This window comes from Peromyscus leucopus, chromosome 6, assembly GCF_004664715.2.
Source record: "Peromyscus leucopus breed LL Stock chromosome 6, UCI_PerLeu_2.1, whole genome shotgun sequence".
Lineage (NCBI taxonomy): Eukaryota > Metazoa > Chordata > Mammalia > Rodentia > Cricetidae > Peromyscus > Peromyscus leucopus.
Genome location: NC_051068.1, coordinates 132,185,047 through 132,209,880, shown reverse-complemented (window position 1 = coordinate 132,209,880; position 24,834 = coordinate 132,185,047). Strand labels below are relative to the sequence as shown.

The 24,834-nt window shown below is 46.5% G+C and overlaps 1 protein-coding gene across 2 annotated transcripts in view; it reads right to left on the bottom strand.

Moving 5' to 3' along the window:
* LOC114700454 (choline transporter-like protein 3) overlaps window positions 1–17,482 on the bottom strand; it is a 65,623-nt gene extending 48,141 nt beyond the window's left edge. For both annotated transcript variants that reach the window (XM_028880078.2, XM_028880079.2), the window contains exons 1-7: window positions 17,442–17,482; window positions 15,986–16,122; window positions 15,088–15,181; window positions 7,354–7,514; window positions 5,437–5,526; window positions 3,142–3,266; window positions 1,819–2,005 (exon numbers count right to left, since the gene is read on the bottom strand). In XM_028880078.2, coding sequence (XP_028735911.2) covers window positions 1,819–2,005; window positions 3,142–3,266; window positions 5,437–5,526; window positions 7,354–7,514; window positions 15,088–15,181; window positions 15,986–16,122; window positions 17,442–17,455 — 808 coding nt within the window. In that variant the 5' untranslated portion in view covers window positions 17,456–17,482. The remainder of the gene's footprint in view (window positions 1–1,818; window positions 2,006–3,141; window positions 3,267–5,436; window positions 5,527–7,353; window positions 7,515–15,087; window positions 15,182–15,985; window positions 16,123–17,441) is intronic.
* Window positions 17,483–24,834: the final 7,352 nt, after the last annotated feature.

Genomic DNA, 24,834 nt, shown 5'->3' with positions numbered 1-24,834 from the left:
TGACGTGGGCCTGCATCTGTATTGTAGACATCATGCAAGAGCATGTATTTTTGCCTCACTGAATGGAGAAGATACACTTGATAACGTATTAGGAACTGCACCAGCCTCATTGATGTGACGTCTGTTCCTGCTTTTGTCTGCCTGGGAACAGTCTCGTAAAGTAACTCACTGCTTGTACTTGCCACAGAGTGTGAATCTGGGCCATCACCAAATCGAAGAGCAAAGTCAAAGCATTTTCAGGACTGTGGGCCGCCGACCAGCTGCTGGTCCTCACACTGGTTGGTACCAGTCTGCAAGGATACTTCAGTTGGCTTCAGTTGAATGAAGGTCACCACTGAGCATGTTATTTCTTCCAGCTGACGTGTGTGTGTGTGTGTGTGTGTGTGTGTGTGTGTGTGTGTTTGTCTGTGTGTATACATGTTTATGAAGGAGCTCATGTGTGCAGGTGTGTGTAGAAGCTAGAGGACAACCTCAGGTGTTACTCTCCAGGCAGCATCTAATTCATTATTGAGACAGTGCCTCTCATTGGTCTGGGATTGACCAGTAGAACTTGACCAGTAGGCCAGGCTATCCCCCAACCAGTGACCCTCTGATCTGACTCTCTCTACCTGTTGGGTTCTGGTGATCAAACTCAGGTCCTTGTGGTTGCAAGAAAGTACTATCTTTTCAGGGTCCCCTCCATTTTTTTCTCATAACAGGAAGTTCTCAGTGAAGGCACCAATGGGGTATATACCTAGGCCTAGGCTTTCGGCACCGTTGTAGACAGCACTTTGAATGACACTGATGTAGAATCTTAATGCCCCACTAGCATGATAAAAATATATATATATTGTTTATATATTTGTTTGTTTTCAAGATAGGCTTTCTCTGTATAGCCATAACTATCCTGGAACTCACTCTGTAGACCAAGCTGGCCTCAAATGGAGATCTGCATGCCTCTGCCTCCCAAGTGCTAGGATTAATGGAGAATGCCATGACCACCCAGCAAAAAATATCCATACCAAATCTGTCCATCCATTCATTCATCTATCCGTCCGTCCATCCATCCATCCATTCATCCATTCATCCATCCATCCACCTACTTTGTCCTACCCCCAAATCAAATAAGATCAGAATCCCTGCAGGTGGGGTCCACATATGGGTGTGGTAAAGTAGTGAAACTGATTGTGAGGAAGACCCCTGGTGGAGACGCAGCCTTGGGATACGCCAGGAGAACGAAGGCTACAGCGTGGCCTTTCAAAACCAAAGCAATCTGAACGGCCACATGTACTTGTTTTAAACTTAAGCTGGCCTTGCTGGAATCAACTCACTTAGCAGAATCTTCCCTGGAGTCTGTGCCATCTGTGAAGTACTAATTTGTCAGGAGCTGGCAAATTACTTTGGAGAAGATTTAAACCTGGAGACTTTGTTGTTGTTGTTTGTTTTGAGACAGGGTTTCATGCAGCCCAGGCTGGCTCAAACTTACTAAGTAGCCAAGGATGACTGTGGACTTGTGATTTTCCTGTCCCCACTTCTGTAATGCTGATATTATAAGCATGTGCCATTTCACTCAGGGTTTTATGCTTGCTAGGGAAGGTCTCCACCCACTGAGCTATATTCTCCAGCTTTAAACCTGAAGACATTTAACAGTCATCTCCCTGTGAGCTTTGGTTCATATTAAAGTTTCACCTAAGTTTTCAAGCCTGACTGAATTCATTAACTCATAAAACCCAGCTTCCCCAAGGCCAGTCAAAAGTGTCCCCCGTGACTGAGCCCCTGGTTCCAGAAGAGCTTTGGGGCTCCCAGGAACCGGCTCAGTTCTAAAACGGCGCCACTTACCGGCAGTTCCCAGCCTCAGCAGCACAGCCACCCAGAGGACCCAGAAGGAAATGAGGATGGCGAATGTCCACAGTGGTTGGAAGAGCAGGAAAGGACAGCGGCTGATGGCTTTGTTTGTCACCTGGAGAAGCTCGACTGCCGATTTCATTCTCTTTCTGAGTGTGAAGATCAAGACGAGGAGAATCGCCTGTTGAGAGAGAGGCCAGAGCAAACCACTGCAGAGCGGAGAAGGGCTGGGTGGGGCTGGAAACGGAAGTGTCTAACTGGCCTCAAGCGGCTCTCTTGGAAGATACTTATTACTTCTGTTGTAACTGAAAAGATCAACTCCCAAGCACTGACTCAGACCTTACTATGTACTGGCCTCTGTGTGAGATCCCACAGTCACAATGGCGAACAAGGCTGAGTCCCTGCCTAAAGGAGCCAGTCAGTGTAGATGTAACCAACTGTCTTGTTAAATAATGAACACAGAACCAATGCAAAGAAGAAAGTCAAGAGATCAGAGCTAAGAGCCTTGCCCTTCCTGCTGTAGCTAGCTCTTCCGCCAGAGACCTCTTTGAAAGAGAGCTACTTCCTGTCTGTTTGACTTTATATAGACTTTCTGTTCTGCCTTCTCATTGGCTGTAAATCCAAACACATGACTGCCTCGTCACTGCCTGTCTGTAGAGACTTCCATGTCTTCTATGGTATTGAGATTAAAGGCGTGCATCACCACCGCCATGCTCTTGCTATGGCTCTAATAGCTCTGACCCCCAGGCAACTTTATTTATTAACATACAATTAACATTTTAGTACAAAATAAAATATCACCATAAGTCAGAGTTCAAAGGTGAGAATAAGGCTCTTGAAAGATCAAGGAAAACACCTTCTATTTTTCCCACCTCCATGCCACACACCAGAGATGGGCTGCCAACAGGCAAGAGAATATGAATGTGCCGTAAAATGACAATGCCTCAAAGCTACTTGCTGTGCCTTCTTGACTGGGTTTCTCCTCCACATAGAAATAGTTATAAGTCTCCCAAATTAGGGAAACCAGAATCCTTTACCCCCATACCATTCAGCCTTCTCGACTATTCTCTTCCTGGTCAAGCATCTTGGTTTGTCTTTGTTACCGCTAATCTCCCACATCTAAGTATCTCTTTATCTACTACAAACTCCTTGACCTCAACACTCCTGACACTGTTCTCCCTAAGGCTGCATGCATCCTGTGACCTCTGGAGTGTTAAGCCTTCTGGAACATCCAAGTTGTTTTTGGCTGGAATTCAGAAACTTGGGTTCAGAGCTGATGGTGGCTACTCAACCAGCGTTCGGAAGGGCTTGTCTTACCGTCGTGACCGTAGCGACGATGGCAAAGGCCAGCATGCACTTCATGTTCTCCCTTTCCGTGTCCAATTCTGTGCTGAGGTCGTTGGTGTAGTCATAATACAACCACCATAAGACTCCGCAGACAACTAGAAAACAAAGTGATAGGAGGCTTGGCATGTGTCCTGAGATTACCCACTCCTCTTTTACACACACACACACACACACACACACACACACACACACACACACACACACACACACAGTCTAGCCACTTCTGACCCAGTGATCCTGTTCAAACAGTAGGTTCTAAATTCCCAGATGTTTTGGAGCCCATCACTTCTCTCTGGGTGATCTGGACAAAGCCAGGTCTGCAGAGAACCTGTCAATCTTGCTACTGGTCTCTGGAGACACAGGAACCTAGTCCACAGGATGAGTGTGAGCAGAGGAAGAGCATTCGAGTCTAAAGTATTCACAGAAGGTCTGCTGGTGATAGCTCCTGGGCGTGGGGGACTGGATGTTGGCTTCTTCTTCTTCTTCTTCTTCTCCTCCTCCTCCTCCTCCTCCTCCTCCTCCTCCTCCTCCTCCTCCTTCTTCTTCTTCTTCTTCTTCTTCTTCTTTTTGTTTTTTAAGACAGGGTTTCTTTGTGTATCCCTGCTTGTACTAGATCTCACTCTGTAGACCAGGTTGGCCTTGAACTCACAGAGATCCACCTGCTTTTGCCTACTGAGTGCTGGGATTAAAAGCATGCGCCACTATGCCTGGCTGGATGTTGGCTTCTTACCCACAAAGGTGGGTCATTTACACAGCCCACGGAGATCACGTTATCAGAGGTGCACTGGGAAGATACAGCGGCACTGCAAATAATCTGCATCTAGATAAAAACATGACTATAAACCATCACTGTTGTAACTCCAGGGAGGTCATAGTTGTCTGCCGATCATAGATGGGAAGATGGATGCCACAGCCTTCACTGGTCACAGTGGCCATTCTCCAATACAGAGCTTGCTGTGATTTAGAACCGAAATGCTCCCTAGAACCTCATGTATTGAAGGCTAGATCCCCAGCTGGATCGAGTCTTGGCATTCTTGGGAGGCAGAAGAAACTGTAGGAGGTAGGATCTACTTGAAGGAAGTGGGTTACTGGAGATGTGCTTGGAAGGCCTATGGGGACCTGAACTCTCTGCATCTTAGTGGCCATGAGGTAGTAGTAATCAGCCTTAGGCTATCACAGGCTTCCGGCAGGAGAATAACGCTACAGGCTCAGAACAAGGGAGCCAGTGACTGTGGAGAGAAGCCTCTGGAACTGTGAGCCAAGCCAGTAAATCTCTCTAAGTGATTTACTCAGGCGTTTTGTCACAGAGTCAGAAAGGTGACTGACACCAGGCCTCTGTGTGGCTGCCTGAGAGCAGAATTAAATATTCAAAGGGATAAAACATTACAGTCACATTGCTCATTCAAAATTAAAATGCCCTATATCAGTTGCAAAACGAGGCCTCTACCTCTTTCCTCAAAACTCCTAGGATAGTCACAATCTATTGTAAGGAAAAGAGGGGTCAACACAGGTTCCCCTGGTCTCTGCTCCTTCTCAGCCTTGCTCTTCAGACTGACCAGAGCCTTTGTGTGACAATCATAGGTTCTCACAGGCCCACAGAGTAAGTGTAACACAGAATAAATCCTTCAAAATGAACAAAAAGAAAGATAGAAATTCCTTTCTTTCTTCTTCTTTTAAAAAAATTTTTTTTTCTTTGAGGCAAAGTCTCTTTATGCAGCCCTGGTTCTCTTGGAACTTGCTATGTAGACCAGGCAGGCCTTGAACTCACAGATGTTCATCTACCTGACTCTGCCTCCCAAGTGCTGGGACCAAAGGTGTGCACCAACATGGCCAGCTGGAATTCTTCCTGATGATGTATTTAAGTATCAGTAAAATTTAATTTTGTGTTGTTGCTTGTTTGCCGTGCAGGGGATTGAATGTAGGGCCATGTGCATGCTTGGCAGGACTCTAGCACTGAGATCTGTCCTCGGCCCAGTGTTATGGGCTCCAGGGTCACCCAGTTGGTAGGCTTGTCTCAGAAGCTGCACAACAGGTAGACTCAAGGATAGAGTGGACATCAGCTTTCTTTGGGAGGCAGGAGCAACTCCCACCGGCCTCCCTAGGCCTGGTTTTCCTCATATGTGAGAAGATGGGGCTGGACTGCATCCCCTTCTAAGACTCTAGTTAGTTAAAAAACAAACCAAACCAAACCCAACCCCCCAACCTTTAAACTCTGTGCTTACTGGAAAGTTGTTCCATTTACTCAAAAAGAATGGAAATACTTACACAGCAATCCCAAAATAACCAGCGAAATGATGATGTGGACCAGAAGTGTGGAGATGAATCGGAAAGTGAACATCATGGCCAGAGACAAGGCTGGAAAGGTAAACAGAGGTAAACATGATGCTCCAGGGCAACAAGGCGGCAGGGGAGGGCGGTGGGTAGAAAGGGTGGTCAGCATAAAACTGTGATTGCTGGTCAGGCCCAGGAAAGTGAGGGCTGATGGGTTTACTCAATTTCCAAGCATCCTGGGAAACAGCAAATACTAAATACAAATACCCAGGATACCCTCCTAGGCCTCCGACACAAGTCAGCTGTGGTAAGGAGGTTCTGAAAATGCCAGCATTCTTCTCAAGTTTAAATATAACGATAGATGAGTAATGAATAAATAAATAATGTATTAAAATAAGTGTAAAATGTAGATGTAAAAAAAGAAATCATACTTTTTCTTAAAAGTCCAAATTAACTATTTAAATTTTTACCATATTTAAGTCTGTTGTCTTTTATGTTGGGCTATGTGAAGTTCTAACTTTTTTTTTTGTTGTTGTTTAGTTTTTCAAGACAGGGTTTCCCTGTGTAGCCCTGGCTGTCCTGGAACTCACTCTGTAGACCATGCTGGTCTTATACTCAGAGATTCGCCTGCCTCTGCCTTCCCGATGCTGGGCTTAAAGGTGTGCGCCACCACTGCTGGACCAGTTCTAACTCTTAATGTTCTTGGATATGCTTATGAAATCTCAAAGAATAATGTCTTGACAATGAAAAACAATTAAACTTACTTTTTTTTTTTTTTTTTTTTTTTGAGACAGGGTTTCTCTGTGTAGCCCTGGCTGTCCTGGAACTTGCTCTATAGACCAGATTGGTCTTGAACTCAGAGATCCGCCTGCCTCTGTCTCCCAAATGCTGGGATTAAAGGCATGCACTACCAACATCTAACAAATCAATTATTATAATTATTAAATAAACTGTATATGTAAGATGTTGCATTTTATTTTCTAACACTTGGGTTTTTAGGATTGTGACTTTTCTGAATATTTCTGTGACTAGGAACACTAGTTCTCACAAATAAAGCAACTGGGATTGCTTATAGATGTTCCAGTACAGTGGGTACTAACACAGGGTTTGGAATCAGACCTGGGTTAGGGTCTCAGCTCTGCAAGTCTCCTAAGTGCTGGGATTAAAGGCCTGCAACACTACTTCTCAGCTAATAAGTAAATTTTTTTAAACAGGCAGAAATATGTTGATGGCTGACCAAAATGTCTCCTTCAGCTTGGAGGTGGGAGGCCTGCTGCTGGAAAGAGCAGTGACCTACAATATTTGTCCAAAGCAGCATGGCTTAACCTCTTCAGACAGAAAATTGCCTTAGTCTTAGCAAGGTGAAACACAGCATTGAAGCCACAGGCTCAAGGATGGGCAGCTGCTTCCCCAAAGATACGAGGGAGCAGGCCTTCGCTCAGAGCAGGTAGGGCTCCATCAGGACCAGGACAATATCATGACACACACTCCTTCCTTTCCCCAGCCAGCAGCCTTCTGATCGCATAGACTGACCAGTCTATAAGTGTGCCAGGAAGGCACACTGACGAGCAGCACTGGAGTCTGGTGCCCCTGATGCTTACATTTTTCATAGCCAATGCATGAGGTGGCAGTGTTTTATTTGCCCATCTTGTATGCAGAGTTAACAAAAGACAGGAGCCAGACCAATATTTTAACTCAGTTCTATGCAGGACTGCTTCCCAGCTGAGAGCCAACTAGTCTTCGATTCTTACAGCCCCTGTCCACACTTGAACCTCTGAACAAATCTGTGAAGAAAATACATAAGCTCTATATTTAAGTCAAAGATGCTGGTTTTCATTACACAAGGTACTCGAGTGTCGAGAAATTTGGCATACCATAAACAGTTACTAAATAAAATTAATCAAGAATTACCGAATGTGAAGACACACAAGCCGAGGATGGTGTCTCTTCCCGCCATTATTCCACTTAGAATCCGATGGAGAGCGTCAGCATCATTTATCAAGACTGATGCAAATAAGGAATAGCACTCGGGGGTCTGAGGGATGCACCGGTTAAATAAGGGGAAGGACTTGCTGAAAAGAAGAGGCAGAATCAATGGTGAAATGATCAGTCATTTATCTTTAAAAATGTTTAGAATTCCAACACCCCCAAACCAGAAGCTCAGCATCTATAAAAAGGACTTTATGACCAATGAGCTGGCTCAGCAGATAAAGACACCTGCTTCTAAAGCCTGATGACCCGAGTTCAATCTGGATGTTGGCCCTTGACCTCCACATCTGTGTGATAGCATCAGCCCCTGACCCAATTATACATGCTCAAACACACACACACACACACACACACACACACACACACACACACACACACACACGCACGCACGCACACACACAATTTAAATAGTAAAAAAAGTTTAGCATCCTGCTTTCAAAGCATGCCTTAGAAAGATATGCAACCCTGCTCTGCTACAGTGATTAGTTGATACTCATGTTGAGAAACTGATTAAGGGAAACAATAGACTCTTGAAACTGCTCTTCCTTTTGGTTGTTTAGAGGCTGAATGACATCCCATGGAATATCTATACACCACCTTTTAAAAATAAATAAATGGGAACATTTTGGATTATGTTTTGGTCCTTAGACTATTAACTCCAGTACAAAATAAAATCTCTCTCTCCTTCTCTCCCTCCCTCCCTCTCTCTGTGTATGTGTTTTTGTGTGTGTTTGTGTTGTCTGTACATGGTTGTGTGTATGTTCACATGTGTATAGGCATGCACACACGTGTGCATATATGTGTGTAGGTCTGTGGTCAGTATTAGTTGTCTCCTCTCACTCTACCTTGTTTTTGAGACAGGGTCTCTTCACTGAACCTGGAGCTCACCAACTGTCTTGACTAGCTGGCCAGTAAGTGCAGGATCTTTGTCTCCCACCTCAGGGTAATAATGTATGCAACCCCTGTGGCCATCCTTTATATGGGTGCTGGGGATTTGAACTCATACTGAAGCAGCAAGTATTTTACTCCCTGAACCCTCTCCCCATACCAAGAATCACATTTCTTTTCAATTTTCTTTTCTTTTTTTTCAAGACAGGGTCTCTCTGTGTAGCTTTGGAGGCTGTTCTGGATCTTGCTGTAGAGACCAGGCTGGCCTCGACTCACAGAGATCTGCCTGCCTCTGCCTTTCGAATGCTGGGATTAAAGTCATCTGCCACCACCACCCAGTAAGCATCACATTTCTTTAAGGAACAGGTAGGGGGATGGACTGGGTCGATCAGAAGCTGCACTGATGACAGTAATGATTCTCTTCAGTCCTCTCAGAAAGCGAAGCTAAGCTGTGTGACTGTTGCCGTCAGTCCGTGTGAAAGCTAACCTTTTCTGGGCTCCTATCTAAAATGTAAACACACCCGGGAATAGACATTCTAAAGAATCTTCACAAACCACAGATATCATCACAGGGTCTCCCATCACTCCATGGGCTCCAAACAGTGGGGCTAAAACTCCCAGTTTAAGAAGGGCTGGATTATCTAACAAACTGTTGAAAGCCAGACAGCCGCCATTTTGTGAACTGTATAAAGAGGAAATGGAGAAGAAAGAAGAAATTGCTTCTGAAATTCCTACTGAAGTACAACATGGACATCTGAAAGAACCTTCCTTGGGTGATCACAATATTATAAAAAGAGTCCCTGAGTCGCCCAGTAGTGATTTAATGGAAACTCAACAGGAAAATTCTTCCTTTGAGTGGTGTAGCTTTGTGCCTTTCCTGGAACTCCCTCTGTAGTCCAGGCTGGCCTCGAACTCACAGAGATCCGCCTGCCTCTGCCTCTGCATCTCGAGTGCTGGGATTAAAGGCATGTGCTACCACCACCCGGCCAGAATACACATTTTAAAAATGAGTCACTGAGCCTCACTTACTATCAAGGGGAGGGAACTCAGGCTCTATCTCTTATAGAGAGAAGTATTTATATTATCAGCCTACTTCCTCCTCCTCCTCCCCCTCTTCCTTTCCTCTCCCTCCTCCATCATTTCTTTATATTCTGGCTGTACAAGATGATACCAGAATTAGCTGGCATTTTCCTCATCCGAGACCTCATCCAGTCAGCTATTTGTCTAGGAATCCTTTGTAAAAGGTCAATTAGAAGCCAGGAGCCGGTTGTTGGATTTGCTCCCTGATGATGGGGTGTCACTCATTTAGACCCTTCCATCCTCAACCCTAGTGCAAAGCTTCAGAATTGCTGGTCAAGCTAGGACCCAGCACGGGGAGGATTCATAAAAGACAGGATCTCCCCCTTTAGGCCTGAAGATTTGATAGAGGTAAGAAATCTCTCTAGTTGCTGGCTCCTTTACTGATCTTTGAGCATTTACCTCGATATCTGGCTCCAGGTTTTTATTATTAGGATCAATTAGGATTCCTGCTATATTGCTTGTTTCTAATCTTAGCTATAAAGTGTGAACTGCTCGTCATCAAGTATAGTATTAACTAGATTTCTTAGGTTTTTTCAAATCACATTTTTATCTGTTTTGTGCTGGTCTCAGATTCATGGCAATTCCCCTAGGGGTCTCAGCCTTCTGAGGGCTTGTCTTAGTGAATTTCAGTAGGAGTTAGAAGCCTTCCCCACTTTCAGGATGTGAAAGAATCCTTGTAAGCTTCTAATACCTTCTGGTTTCATTTTCTATATGAAAACCATCCATTGGCTGTCTCCCTGGTTGGCCTAATAACCATTTATCAAATAATTCACATTTCCCCATTGATTGACAATGCCACTTTTATCATGCAATACATTACCATATTTGGATTTAATCCTGTTGATCTGCCCATTGCCATAATGATAAGTTAATAGACCAATAGAGAGGAATAAAGTCTTTTCATGCTGGACTGTATGGTTAATAGACCAATAGAGAGGAATAAAGTCTTTTCATGCTGGACTGTATGGTTAACACAGAGTACCTTTGCATTTGTTTTTGTTTTTTCATTGTACCTAAAATGGCGCTGGTGTTTTCCTCCCCTGGTTCTCATACAGTTCTTTTTAAACTGATTTTGGTGTCTTTGTATGGGATCTTTGTTCCTGCTGTAGTAAATAAGTATTTTTTTTTAAACCCACGAATGTGCAGATTTCAAAATACTAGCTGATCCCACGCCACCTACATGAGTTCTTTTATTGCACACAGGGACTTCCCAGGCACTTATCCTGCCTTCCCAGGTCTATAATCATACCTTCTGCAGAGCAGCAATTAGCTCCCGATTTCCGATTTCCAAACCTCTAATTTCTTTTGCTTTTCTGACACTAAACGGTTTCACAACACCAATAAATTGCAAGTGTTTTCAAAGCAAATGTATTCTGAAGTTTCACCAGGGTTTCTAAAAGCTAAGAGCAAACACAGACTTAATGCTCTTTTATTCCTTTGATCTAAACATTATTCATAATTTTATACATGTGGCTTTACTAACGTGTGTGTGTGTGTGTGTGTGTATGTGTGTGTGTGTGTGTGTGTGTGTGTATGTGTGTGTGTGTGTGTGTGTGATTCACTAATCCTGTGCTGATAAAGAATGACAAGAATGACCCATCTTACCCTGAAAGGGACACAGAGAAACATGTGAAGTTTGGATCTCTTATGAGTGGCCTCCTCAGGCTCACACTGAGCTAGGAAGGGAAAACATGCCATACCACGTGTCCTGGAGGCACCACCTCCTCCTACTCTGCCTCTGCAGCCAGCCCCAGCCTTTCACCCTCAAGTGCAGACCTTGCCAATACTAACTTTCCAGGTGAGACAGGCTGCCTAGCAGTCCACTGAAAATGCCCGTCATTAACTGGGCCAGAGGTGCATTAGTCCACAGCCTGAGATTTCTTCCACACGTCTACATTTCATCGCCACTAGCAAAACCATTCCAGCTTGCAGAAAGGAGTCTGGAGGGCCGCCCAGAAAGATGTATAGACATCTGTATGTGGATTTCACCCAAGTAAACAACACAGTGTCGAGCAGGAGGCCAGAACTAGAATTGAGTGGGAGGTGAGAGTGTGGCGGAGAATCCCAAGCCTTTTAGATTTCAAATGCATGGGAGACTCAAAATGAAGTACTGTGCTAGGCACCAAAGGAAAAAAGACAGTTTGGCGCATTATCTTCCTTAGTACTTTTTCATTGCTCATCAAAGCTCGTGCACAGGTGCCCATGCCTTTTTGAAATTCAGCCACTGCTCTAAAGGGTGAGTTATACCTTAAGCGATCGCCACAAGCAGAAGAAACAATTGATGTAGTCAAAAGAAGTATTCACAAAATGTTCTTTGGCTCTACGGCCACACTTCTCATGTTCTGTAGCTTTTAAGGCTTGGCACAGCTCTTCCAGGATAAATATGATAATTTCCATCTTAAACAAACGCTTGCTTGTGTAGGAAAAGGAAATGGTGCCCTCAAGCTTATTTTTGTCTCCCTCGCTTTGTCCAAAAAAGGCTAGTCAATCAATACTTCTGTCTGCACTTGGAAAGTTAGCATTGGCAAGATCTGAGCTACAGGGTGAAAAGGTTGGGGCTGGCTTCAGAGGTAGAAGAGGTGGTGGCTCCAGGTCATGTGATCATGAGATATTTTTCCCCTTCTAGCTTGCTGTGAGCCTAAGGAGTCCATTTACCAGGTTGTCCGATCTAGCCTTGATTGCATACACTGGGTTACAGAACCCAGTATGGACACTGCTGCTTGGTTGGATGCCTGTTTTTCTACATGCTCATCATATGGGCTCAGCCTTTCTCCGATCGGTTTTCTCGTCTATAAAATGATACCTACAGCACAGACACTCTGTGAGGCCCCAGTGGGTGAGTACATGTCAGAGGCTTAGAAAAGGAACGGACTAGGAGCCCCACAAATGTGCTGTTTTTCAGTAGCACCATATAAATTTCCCATGGAATCATGGCTGTCATCCCAGTTACAGAAAGAGGACAGTTGATTGGACTCTTTAAATGGAAACCTTAAAAAATTTCATTCTCGGGACTAGGGGTGGGGGAGTGGAGATGGCTTAGTTTACAGGAAAGAGTTTGCCTTGTAAGTAAGAGGGCTGGGTTGCCCGGGATTTGTGCAAAAATGCTGGTGTGTTGGCACACCCTTGTAATCCCAGCACAGGAGAGACAGAGACAGTGCCTAACTGGTAAGCTCCAAGCCAACAGGACTCTGTCTCTAAAAGGTCGATGGTATTTCTCAGTATAAGCCCAGAGGGGGTTCTCTGGCCTCCCCATGCTCACTTGCACACGCATGTATACACACACACACACACACACACACACACACACACACACACACTCTTTTTTCAATTCTTTATGCAGGCACACTTATATTGTTCCTAATCACTAATAATCTCTGTCCAAGCATTACATAATCTTACTTTAGCTCACTCAAATGTTCCAGTTGTTTTTCCTGGTTCAGTTATAGTTCATTAAGATAAGCAAGAATAACCATATTAAAAAATAAGATACTGTAGGAAAGCGGATTGAATAAGCTTTCAAATTGCAAATTTTAGAAAAGAGTGCTATAAGATGATGGATTACACCCTGACTCCTATAAGTTCGACCCTGCTTGTTGCCTTTAGGTCTTGAGAGATTGATATTTTTTTCAAGTTGTATTTACAGCCAGTTACAGGATTGTACTGATTTTTTTTTTTTCCTGAGACAGGGTTTCTCAGACCAGCTTGGATTTGAACTCAGAGGTCCACCTGCCATCTGACTTCTGAGTGCTGGGATTAAAGGCATGCGTCACCACCGTCTGGCAGTGATTATTTTTAATACAATATTTTTTATTAATTCTTCAAGGATTTCATACGATGGATTTTGGTCACATCCCCTCCACTCCTCCCCAGCTCCTCCAAGTTCTGTTCCCCACCTCCATACTTAACTTTGTGTCCTTTTTTTTTTTTTTAAATCCACCAGGTCCAATTTGTGCTGATCATGTATTTCTAGGCATGGGACCACCCACTGAAGTGTAGCCCGTCTACCAGGAGCCACGCCCCTAAAGAAAACCGACTCTCCCTCTTCCAGAAGCTGTCAGTTGTGAACAGCTCCCCAGCTAGGAGTGGGGGCCTTTGAGTACCTCGCCTCTCCATGCTCGAATGTTGACTAGCCATGCATGCACATATATATATTTAAAAACTTCACTGGAATAGGAACCATCACATGACTCATATATAATAAGAGGAGGTCTTTTTGTGACATTTCTGTCTATTTTACACCTACATATGAAGGTATGTATGTGCTAGGCTGTGACAGAATAGACTTTATTTTGAGGGTCCCAAGCAAAAGTTTCATCCACACCGTATGGGTTGCTCAAGACAATGTCTTGTTTTACTTAAATTATTGTTCCTCGGGGATTCTTTTTAGGAGTACTTATTCATTTTTTTCCAAAAGAAGGGCAATACAAAGTCAACAAGCTTTCTTTAGCACAGCAGAGTGCCCTGCCATGGCCTTGGCCTTTTCCAAGGGGCAAATGTGGGCCACCCACGCCAGCACTGCATCACTGCCACTCGGGAAGGACTTAGAAGCTGCCGGCTGCAAGCCAGGGTGAGAAAGACCCCGAGGAGCTCACCCAGGATGTTCAGAAGGACCTGGGCTGGACAAGACAAGTGTGGAGCCTGCTTGACCTTCCCCTTCCAGGCCTCGTTCTTGCTTTAAAATATATATAGTCAGCTTTTTAAACCTTAATGTACAACTTTATGTAAAATTCTAATACATTTCATCTGAATACATGAATTTTTTATTTACTTTTATTTCATTTGCATTGGTGTTTTGCCCGCATTTATGTCTGTATTAGGGTGTCGGATCTCCTGGAACTGGGGTTACAGACAGTTGTGAGCTGCCATGCGGGTGCCAGGAATCGAACCTGGGTCCTCTGGAAGAGCAGTCAGTGCTCTTAACCGCTGAGCCATCTCTCCAGTCCCTACACTGAACTTTTTAAAGCATTATTTTGTGGGTGTTTTGCCTTGTTGTATGTATGTGCACCACATGTGTGCCTGGTGCTGGTCCAGGTCACCATGTGAATCCTGAGACTAGAACCCAGGTCCTCTGCAAGAGGAACAAGTGCCCTTAACCTCTGAGACATCTCTCCAGACACCCAGGGCTACTTCTTATGGCATAGCCTTGAACAATAAAAACTAACCATGTTGGTTGTAGTGAAAAAGTGAATGTTGATGATTTCTCCTTAACGATAACAAAGAACTGGGGAAGGAAAAGTGAATGTTAGCCGCTTCATAAAAACCATTCATTTGGTAACAGTGTATATGTTTGTTTTCACTGTCTCTAAAATATTATCACACTTTATTGTGTGTATGCATGTGCATGTGCACCCTGGTATACAGGTAGAAGCTGGGGGGTGATCTTCAGGAGTGGGTTCTCTCCTCACATCATGTGGGTCCTGGGCATGAAACTCAGGGCACCAGGCTTTGTGGCAAGCACTTTCACGTGGGCCACCTCGCCAGCCTAGCACTGGTGTTTGAAGACTGTGTGTACTCTTATTGTTTGATGTTTTTCTCCGTATTTAGCCATTGGCTATTATATATATGAAACAGTCCCTCTCTGTGCCTGATTGTGAGCTACACTCTGAATCTCCCTTTCATTTTTCGCAGTGTATAGAGGAGGAACAGACAGTATCAAGCACCAAATGCCTTTTGTACATAAGCTCTTACCTTGGAGGAACGGGGAGCCTGGGACACAGGGTATCTGCATTTGGACTCTGAGTATAGTTGAAGGAATTCAAACTATAGACACACAGGAAAGACCCTGAAAGCAGAACACACATACACTAGGCTATTTTTTTTTTTTTAAATGTATTGCAGCCATCTTCCTTGGGGAGCCAGTAAAGAAGCCACGGCTGTTTTCCCAAATCACGAAGGAATTAGAATGTATTACCCAGCCTTGGAAAACAGGTGGCCTGCACATGGAAAGAACAGGTGTGTCATCTGAGGATGACTTGGGTTCTCTTTCTTTCCAAACCCCCAAATTTGACATCATAAATCATAGGATTGTCATTAAAAATGATTTGAAGATGATTTATTGTAGGAGCTTGAGATTTTTCACCCAGCTTTGAAAACATTTTTTAAGATCTCACACTCCATTTTTTCAGACAGATAAAATTCACCATCAAGTTGCTTCATTTTTTTCCTTTCCTTTTTAAATTAAAGTGCATCTGAACTTTCTGGACAAAGTGGTTTTAGTACAACTTCTGACCTTTTTCTGTCAGTGAAAGTATTCAAGGTCTCTGACAACATTAAAAAAGCCCCCACGTGGGTGATTTGAACGGGAACCTCGGGGCCCTGTGTCTGCTGTCCCCTTCTTAGCCTCTGAGGTAGACCTGTGAGCAGGGACCACACCCGGGGGTTCAAATAAGCGCAGAAAGCCTCAATGACACTGAACAGGTTCCTGAGAAAATACTCCTGGTCCTTTCCACTAAGAGACGCCCGCAAAGGGGCATACTTCCTACCTTTTCAGAGAAAGTAGCTTCAGGGTAAGTTACACTATCTATCTGGGACCCTACAGGTTGCTACACCAGGTGATCTGGGGGAAGAGTAGGCCCTTAACACTTACCATTGGTGTCGGCAAAGTGCTGGACCTCTTCCAGGGTGTCCAACTGTGTCTCAGGACAGCTGGATACACAGAGGGTCGTGGGGCCAAGCCACCTGTCCTCGACGTCCAGATCGCAGGCATTCATAAAGAACACGTGTCTATAGATGGAGGAAACAAAGGCCCATCTCAGGCCACTGAGACTCATTGGTTTAACTGTGGGCTCTGGAAATGTATCGTGTACCATCACAAGGGGGAATGACTAAGACAAACTTTTGTAGCCAAATGCATCCGAATAACCGAACACTTATCACACCAACTGGCGGCATCTTGGGAACCGTATTCAAATGGGAACAAGCCTCTCCTTTTTCTAGGGTCTGCATCTGAGAAGTGAGGGATCTAGCAAGAGTTACCCGAGACGTCACGGAGGAAGAGAAGGGCCGATCAAACTGTTTATGATGTGCTTCAAACTGGCATATAAACGACGTAATGGAGACTGCTCTAAATTTCAGAGGACAGTGGAGCTCAGGGAGGTGACAAGTGGGGAGGAGGGGGCTGAGGTTGGGGATTTAAGTCAGCCTAAGAGCCAGGACAGCCAGGCTGCCTTCAGCTACTCGGCCCCAAAGTAGGCTGTCCCTCAGCGGGTCATGCGCTCTCAGGGCAGCTGCCCCTCCCCCCCCCCCTCCCCCCCCCGCCAACCCAAGGCTGATACAGGCTGCCAAAGCCACAGGAACGCAGGGGAAGAGCCCTGGGGGGCTGACTGTGAGGGGAACACCTGGCAAAGGGGTCTCGAAGCCTCTCTCCCTCCACCGGGGATGGGAGGAAGGACGCGAGAGAAACGGTGGGACACATTTCCCGGGGTGAACGACACACGCAGACCTCATTTTGTTTAGAAACTCAAAATTCTGTTAAAATACACATCCAGTTTGCCTCCTGAATCATTTCCAGCACACAGTTCAGGGCACTGGACGGATCTGTACAACTGACCCCATCAACCAGCCTGTGGAAACAGTTCCAATAGACAAGCTCCTCATCACCCACCCACCCCCAACCCAGGAAACGGCCAGTTCACTCCCTTCCACACCCCAAGCAGAATGCAGAATGCAGAATGCACACTACCTGTCTGATTCTGAGACCTTGTCATGGGAAGGAACACTGAGCATCTGCTAAGCTTTAGTTTGTGCAGAGTCTCAGGGGAGCGTTAAAACACCCTGGAAAGATAGGCATAATTACCAGTTTAAAAAGACGAAAACTGGCCTCAGAGAGGCTAGGGACTCTGCCCCCAGGTCACAGAGCTGAGAAATAGTGGAGGCTGAATGTGAACCCGGGACTGGCTGATTCTACAGCTGCTTGCCCCCTTACCGGCACGCGCAGCCTCCTTTTCAGATAGGAAGAGTTGCTGAGCTCTTAGATGAAGGCGAGGTTTTGAAATACAGCCCCAGCCCCTCTGTAGATTGGAGACCTAAGTCACAAGACTTACTTTCTGAGAGTCATGTCCTGCCCCGAGAGGGGGGCCCTTCCACCGGGAGTTCCTCTTGCCACACACATTGCCGAAGCTGTCATAGCCGAAGAGGAGTCTTCCCGCTGCTCCAGCCACCACCGAATAGCCATGATGAACACCTGGCAAGACCCAGGGGCATGGGATGACTGCCTGGCCGGGGAGCAAACCACAGCCCCTCACATCCCCGGAGAGGAAGGTGTGAAACACAAGAACAAGGATGCTTCACAGCTCCACAGCCCTTCCCTCCCTTAGCAATTCCACCCACCCAGGTAAGGTCCAGCTTTGTGAAGCTGGTGTAGCAGGTGAGTGCGCGGGGTGGGGGTGGGGGTGGGGTCCTAAAGCTCTCAGATTCTGCTCTGCTCTCTCCTCCTCTTTCTCTTCTTCAAGAAGCCATCACTTTGTGATTTTTCAGCCAAACTTGACTGGGATCATTTCATTTCATCCCTTCAGCACGTCTGGGTTATCTAAGTGTATCAAGTGCACATAATATTTTCCTGCGTGTGCATGTGTGGGTGCACATGTGTTCACGTGTGGGTGCACATGTGTGCACGTATGCATACGTAGAGGTCAGAGGACAACTTTGGCTGTTGCTCCGCAGACAGCATCCTGTAGTGGGTAGCCATTCCAGCTTGGATCTGGAAGTTCCAACCCCCATTGAGACTCTGGCAACTGTCACGCCTACGAGGCGGGGCCAAGGGAGGCGTCTGGAGACCCGAGACCTGGATGGGCGAGCACTGTCTCTGTTCCTGGACCCTGGACGGTGGAGGTTGACTGAGCAGAGCTCCAGAGAACACCGCTGGACTGTGATACACCTTCCCCAGGCCCCTCGATCTACCTATCCCTTCATTTGTAAGTCACCCACTAAATAAATCTTCCTTTTAACTACGTGGAGGGCCTTAATAATTTCACCAATAGCATCCACGTTGTTTTTTTGAGACACAGTTTCTCTCCAGGCTCGAAACTCACCAAGTAGGTTAGGCTGGCTAGCCAGTGAGCCCCAACCATTATCTGTCTTCATCTGTCTCCTCCTCCGGTCAAATTCAGTCCTTTCACCTGCAATGCCAACACTTACTGCCTGAGCTATCAGGCATCCCGTCTCCCCTTAGAATTGTGCTTTTCATATGGCTTATAGGGAACTCTATCAAGGCTACACAGTCGATACGTATCAACACACAAGTCTGAAGCAGTATTTGGGCTACTTGCTTAAAATCTACAAAATAAAGAACTTATGAGGAAAAAAAAAACGATCTCAGGACTCTGCTTTGCAAGGGCATCTTGCAGTCAATCAGTGTTTTTTTTGTTATTTTGTTGTTGTTATTTCATAAATCCACTTTTATAGTGAATGTGGAACATTTGAAACTTCAGCCCAAACCACTGCACTCGTACACACCTGTCTGTCCACTGCCGAGATTTCTTCTCATAATACACACTTAGGTTGGGGTAAGTCTCTCGATCTACTACATGCAGAAGGCCATCTAAAAGAATGTGGTGTTAGCAAGCTTCTTCAGGGACAGAGGCCGCGGGATACTGTCCACTAACGGGGGTGGCCATATGCTCCAAAGGTACCCTGCCTTGAAGTCAGTGAACTTTGGAGGCTCTGCATTCATTGTCAGTTTTGAAATAAAAGTAATAAGCTGAGCAGGTGGTGCATACCTGAAACCCCAGCTCTCAGGAGGCAGAGGATGGAGGATCAGGGGGAATTCAAGACCAGCCTTGGTGACAAAATGGGTTCAAGGCCAACCCCAGGCTACACAAGACCCTGTCTCAAAAAGACAAAACCAAAGTATTAAATATTCGAGTGCTCAGGGGATACTAGAGACTTTACTAGAGGTCACAAAGACAAACAAAGCTGGGTGACAACCCTTGAAATTCACTTCCCAGGATTATTAATATTGATGGCACTGCCCTGGGCTGGGGTTGGACCAAGAGGCTTAGGGGAAGACACAGCCCCCAAAGGAATAGGACTTATCAACTGCAGACCGTGTGGGGAGGGGACCCTTGTCCCTTCCCAAGTTCCTTCTCAGTTTAGCTAATGAGAGTTTTAGGATATATCGGTCACCTTTGCTAACAGTCAGGGTCACCCTTTCTTCTCTTCAAGGCAGGGCACTAAAGGGTGAGTCTGTGTGCCTAAAAATGGCCTTGGCATGTCCGTCTTCTGTCCTGGCTTGGGATGTGAGTCCTGATGTCATCTGCACTTGTGTGTGTCTGCGTTTGCCTGTCTTACCAGAGACTTATCTAATCACAACATGATAGTTTCTCTGTGCCCCGACTTCCTGTGCGATGCCTCCCTTGGGAAGTTCATGGGGAGGTGAGGGATTTGGGTTTTCTTGGGTTCCCTTCACACCACTGTGAACCATCACCACAATTTTAATTCCACATGAGGAGAGGTGGTGAGCAGTGTAACAGGGCCCTTGAGAAACAGACCTCAGGGAACTAAACTTTTCCTAGGGGTCCCAGACGCTCCCTCCCACGGGAGGAGGGATTCCACATCCATCAGGAAGAGGCAGCAAACAGTACTGATATCTATCACACAGCTCAATCGGAACAGGAATATTTCCTGGCTTTGTTTTCCTCATTTTAAGACTCCAACAGAAAAGGTGGAGAAAAACTAACAACTTTTTGGCCTCTAGTTCTGCCCCAGACTGTAAATGAACGCACTTCCTTTCTCCAGCTCCTGTGGCCTGGTTTTCTTTTGTCAAGGTAAGGCTGGCGAGCTCCGGGCCTCAGAGCCCAGACTCCAGTATCAGCAGTCTAGGAAGTGTGCATGTTAGTGTGCTGTGGCTTCAAATGAAGTCGCCCCAAGCTGGCTCTGGGAAATGGGAGTCTGGAAAGATAACTAGGAAAGGGTGATGTGGGAGAGGACACTGGAGGGTAAGGAAAGGCAGGGATCATTCAGAGCTTCAGGCTTGCTTTCTGTTCAGGTATTTAATACAAGCATCAGCACAGGCTGGTGCTCTTTCTGTTTGCAGGGGACCAGCCCTGCTTACAAGTCTGGCATCCTCAACCGAGCTGCTTTGTCCAGCCCTGACTGAGGGCAGCGACATCAATCCTTCACTTGGTCAGTTGGTCTATGATGTGATGACAGGACCCAGAAGTGGAACAGTGGATGAACACACACACACACACACACACACACACACACACACACACACACACACACACACTTTGTTCTGCTTCGGATAGGTATCTGTAGCTAAAGATTTTGCAGAAGAGGAAAGAAGCTAGTCAGTTAAGAGAGAACTCTTATGACTAGATGTAGTGAAGAGAATCTGGGCATATGGAAACCTTTAGATTTATCCTACAAACAAAGTGTGCTTTCTCTGCAGTTTCCAGCTCAGTGTGTGCAGTGTCTCAGCCAGCTCATAATTCTTCAGGCTGTGAAGGGCCATCGATGATCGTCTCCCTAGGCAGCTGCCGGCCTGAGAGTTTGAGGGGTGGAGGGGCCAGGGAGGACCATTAAATGACAGTAACAGCCCAAGGTCAAAGCTGCAGAGTCCTCAGAGGGACAGCTGCTCCCTACATTTACAGAGCAGCGGAAGTGGAGGAGAACAGACCGTGGATAGGGGAGGTATAAGACATAGTAGGTACACAGACTTCTTTGGGCTCCTTGAGGAGAGGCCTCAGCTAGAGCAGCAGAAGCAGCAGCAGCAGGAGCAGCAATCACCTCCAGGCCCAGCCTTCCACTGTGTGTCCAATCAAGTCTATCTACACAAAGCTGGAAAATTAAAAATTGAATACATGCCTTCTTTACTTGGGTAGAACAAGCATGGTATTTTAGGGTGAGTTCAAATAAAGTCTTTTCAACGAAGGTAATTACTACTAGGTCGATATAGGGCACTGTGAGTTAACCATTTACTATGCAGCACATAGCATGCCCCAGCTGGCATGGGTGACTTCCTTAGCACAGCCTCTGAAAAGGGTGACTGAGGCTCCAGGACTAAGAGAATCAAGATTCAGCTCCAAGAGACTCTTAGGGTTGACTCACCAGGGTCTGATGGGGTCTATCACCAATCATGTGTACCACCCATCAAGTATGTAAGGAGAGGGTTTGCAGCACGTTACTAAACACAGCAGGCCAAGGAGGTGCCCATGTGTACGTGTGTGTCTCTGTATGCACCCAGGAAAAAAGCGATCTCTAGGCTGTTGTTGAGTATTTGACTGAAGACTTCTACTCTGAGAGCTTGGATAGTAAAGGAATTCACCTCACCCTTACCAAAGGAAAGACACGGATTCTCCATTTCCTAATGGGGACCCGACAAATCTCGGTCTGCTGCAAGAAGACAGCCTCCTCAGGGAGCTGAGGAGATTGTGAAATCCCAGAAGAATTTCCTAACTCAGGCTCCTTCTGGGCCAATGTCCTTGCAGCATAAACTTTAAACGACTCACATTTAAGACACATTTGTGTCTGGACACACACAACGGGGCCTTGTGCCTGCCAAGCGGCCGTACTTACCAAACCAGTCCAAAAGAGAAAGAACAGAGCTAGCCACGCCGTATCTGTGCATTTCCTGTAAATCTGGGTCGCCACTCTCTCTGTCTAGGTGTTTTCTCTTCAGAAACCTTCCAGGAAAATAAATAAATAAATAAAAATGGAGAGTTGAGAAAATAAGGAGAAAGCAGGTGAAATCAGCCCAATCGAAACCTATCCAAAGGCTGCTTAAAGTAACTCAACTTTGTCACCGACTCTTTCTCCTGGGGGAGACCTGCTCTCTGCAGGGTGGGATGTGAAGTCCTCTGGGTGCCTAGTTCTTACTGGAGGTAAGAGCACCCTCCTCCCCCTAGTCCCTTGCGTCTTCCTGACCTGGGCCCAACACACTCCCTCCGGTCCAGGTGTCCTTAAAGGAGCGGTGTCGCGGAGCAGATGGCTTGATCGCCAAGGGACATGGGAGGCGGAAGCGTCCTGCCTGTGCAGGTGCCCGCAGAGGCCGCTTCCCTCAGGGCCCAGGTTGTCGCCCTTACCAAGTACTCGGCGCCCAAGCACTGCATGGTACACTCGGTAGCGAGGTCAGGGATTGGCAGCCGCCGTGGTGGCCGCCGTGCACACGGGCCCAGAGGTGCAGCGGCTGGCCCAGGTGGCCCCGGCAGGGCGGGCAGGGCGCAGCGCCGCCTAGCGGCCGGGGGCGCTAATCCCCTAGGCCCGCCCTCTGCGCTGTGGCTTTGGCCGCCTGGGAGCTGGGGTGCCACCCACGCAGTCCCCGGCTCCTAGGAAGTGCACCTGACTACTGTGCGCCAACGGCGGGCTGTCAGCGCCTGGAGGAGTAGGAAGTAAGGCCCCAGGGATCACTCCCGAGGAGGGCGGGGAGCTTGCAGGGGTGTGTCACACACAGGTAACTGGCGCTTTCGGTGTGCAGAATCCTGCCCCGAGAGTTTCACCAGCTTTTCCGCGACAAGCATCAAGCTGCAAGCTGTTGTGATTGTCCTTGAGCTACTGACCAAGGGAGACGGAGGCATGGGACAGAAGTGGTGCTCAGGGGGACACAGGCTGTCAAGGGGTTCCGTGTCTACCGTTCCAGCTACCATTTCTACGAGGCTGCATCCTTTCGACCACAGAGTACCTTTCAGAAACTTGAGTCTCAGGAACTCAACAAGGACAAAGCCCCCAGAGACCAAGGACTGACTTAATATCTCTCTCTCTCTCTCTCTCTCTCTCTCTCTCTCTCTCTCTCTCTCTCTCTCTCTGTTGTGGGGGCGGGGGAAGAGGGAGCGCTGGCTCACTTCTCTCCTACTGTGCATCATCACCTGACTGTACAGTGGGCATCCTTTGAAGCACACCGGTGTGTATGTCCCAGGAGACAACAATTTTATCTTCAACAATCAGGTGGGTACGAAAGCGCTGCTGAGGTGAGGAGTTAAAAAACAACAGCCGTGGCTGATATGTAGAACTGAATGGTACTGTAAAATAAAAAAGAAGGAAAAAAACAAAACAAAACAGCAGAGGACCCTCTTTCTCGGTCTGCTTCCCCTGCTCCAGCTCACCTGCTGTCCCTCCACGCCTCAGGCTGCTAGCTCACTGCTTCTCCCCAGGGGTAGAAACCGATTTGAGCAATAGAAAGGGGAGCGAGTACAGTTTGAACATCGCGTGTGCTTATGGGTGTGAGGCCATCCACCAAAGCCTGATCAACCTACCAGGGCTCACCCACACTCTTTCTCCTGCCCAGAAGCCATCGATTGTCAATAGTTCCTCAACTGGGGCTAGGGAGTCTTTCTTCCGTCCAGATGGCAGTTGGCTGTTCTTGTGCAGGTTAGGAGCAGGCAAGCACAACCACTCTGATTCCTAAGTGCAGTGGTCCCGCCATGTTTCAGGAGATATTTTGCCCTAGTCCTCCCTGACCTCTGGCTCTCACAGTCTTCCTGACTCCTCTTCCGGAATGTTCCCTGAGCCTTGTGGGAGTAGTTAGGAGGAAGAATGGGGGTGAATATCATCAAAATGTTTTGCATGCATGGATAAAAATCTAAAACAATAATACAAATATTATATTTTAAAAAGCCAGGGGGTGAGTACAGGGGAATAGCAGTTAGTGGCTCTCTGGTGTGTGTGGGTGGAATTCCTTCTAGGCTAATCACCCTCCTAACTCTCAGGATCTTCCTGAATGCATGCTTCTCAGAGCGAGTAGCTGGAACTCCAGGGGACCCTGAATTCACTACCCCCCCCAGCACTCCCCAAGTAGACAGTGTGTAATTACAGAAAGACCACAGTTGAATCACAGCATCCGAAACAAATTAGGACTAGAACGGATGGACAGAGATGTAGCAGGAATCTTAAAAGTTCTTATTAATAAAATCAAACCCGAGGCGAGTTATTGGGGTCCATGCTGGTAGATCAGAGAGACAGAACAAGCCACAGCTATCTCACCTTGCCAATTCCTCAGCTGGTCCTGTTTCCTAGACTGGAACCTTCTGTGTCCTCATCCCAATGGCTCTCACCTGAACTGCTGCTTAAAAGCCTGAATGCTTAACCAGCCAAATGCTGAGCCAGCCAAATGCTTCTAGTTTCTGGTCCTCACGCCTTATATACCTTTCTGCTTTCTACCATCACTCCCTAGGATTAAAGGCTTGCTTCCTGGGATTAAAGGCGTGAGTCACCATGCCTGTCTGTTTCCAATGTGGCCATGAACTCACAGAGATCCCAGATGGATTTCTGCCTCTGGAATGCTAGGATTAAAGGCGTGTGCTATCTCTGCCTAACTAGTGGTTTTTCTGTTCTCTGACCCCAGATAAGTTTATTAAGGTACACAATATTTTGGGGAACACAATACCACCACACAGAGAGGTTTAAATACACACAATATGTATATTTATATTTACAGAGATGAGTATGGTAGTAACAATGAAGCTGGAAAAAAAAAATAATGAAACCAGAAGAGAAAGTTCT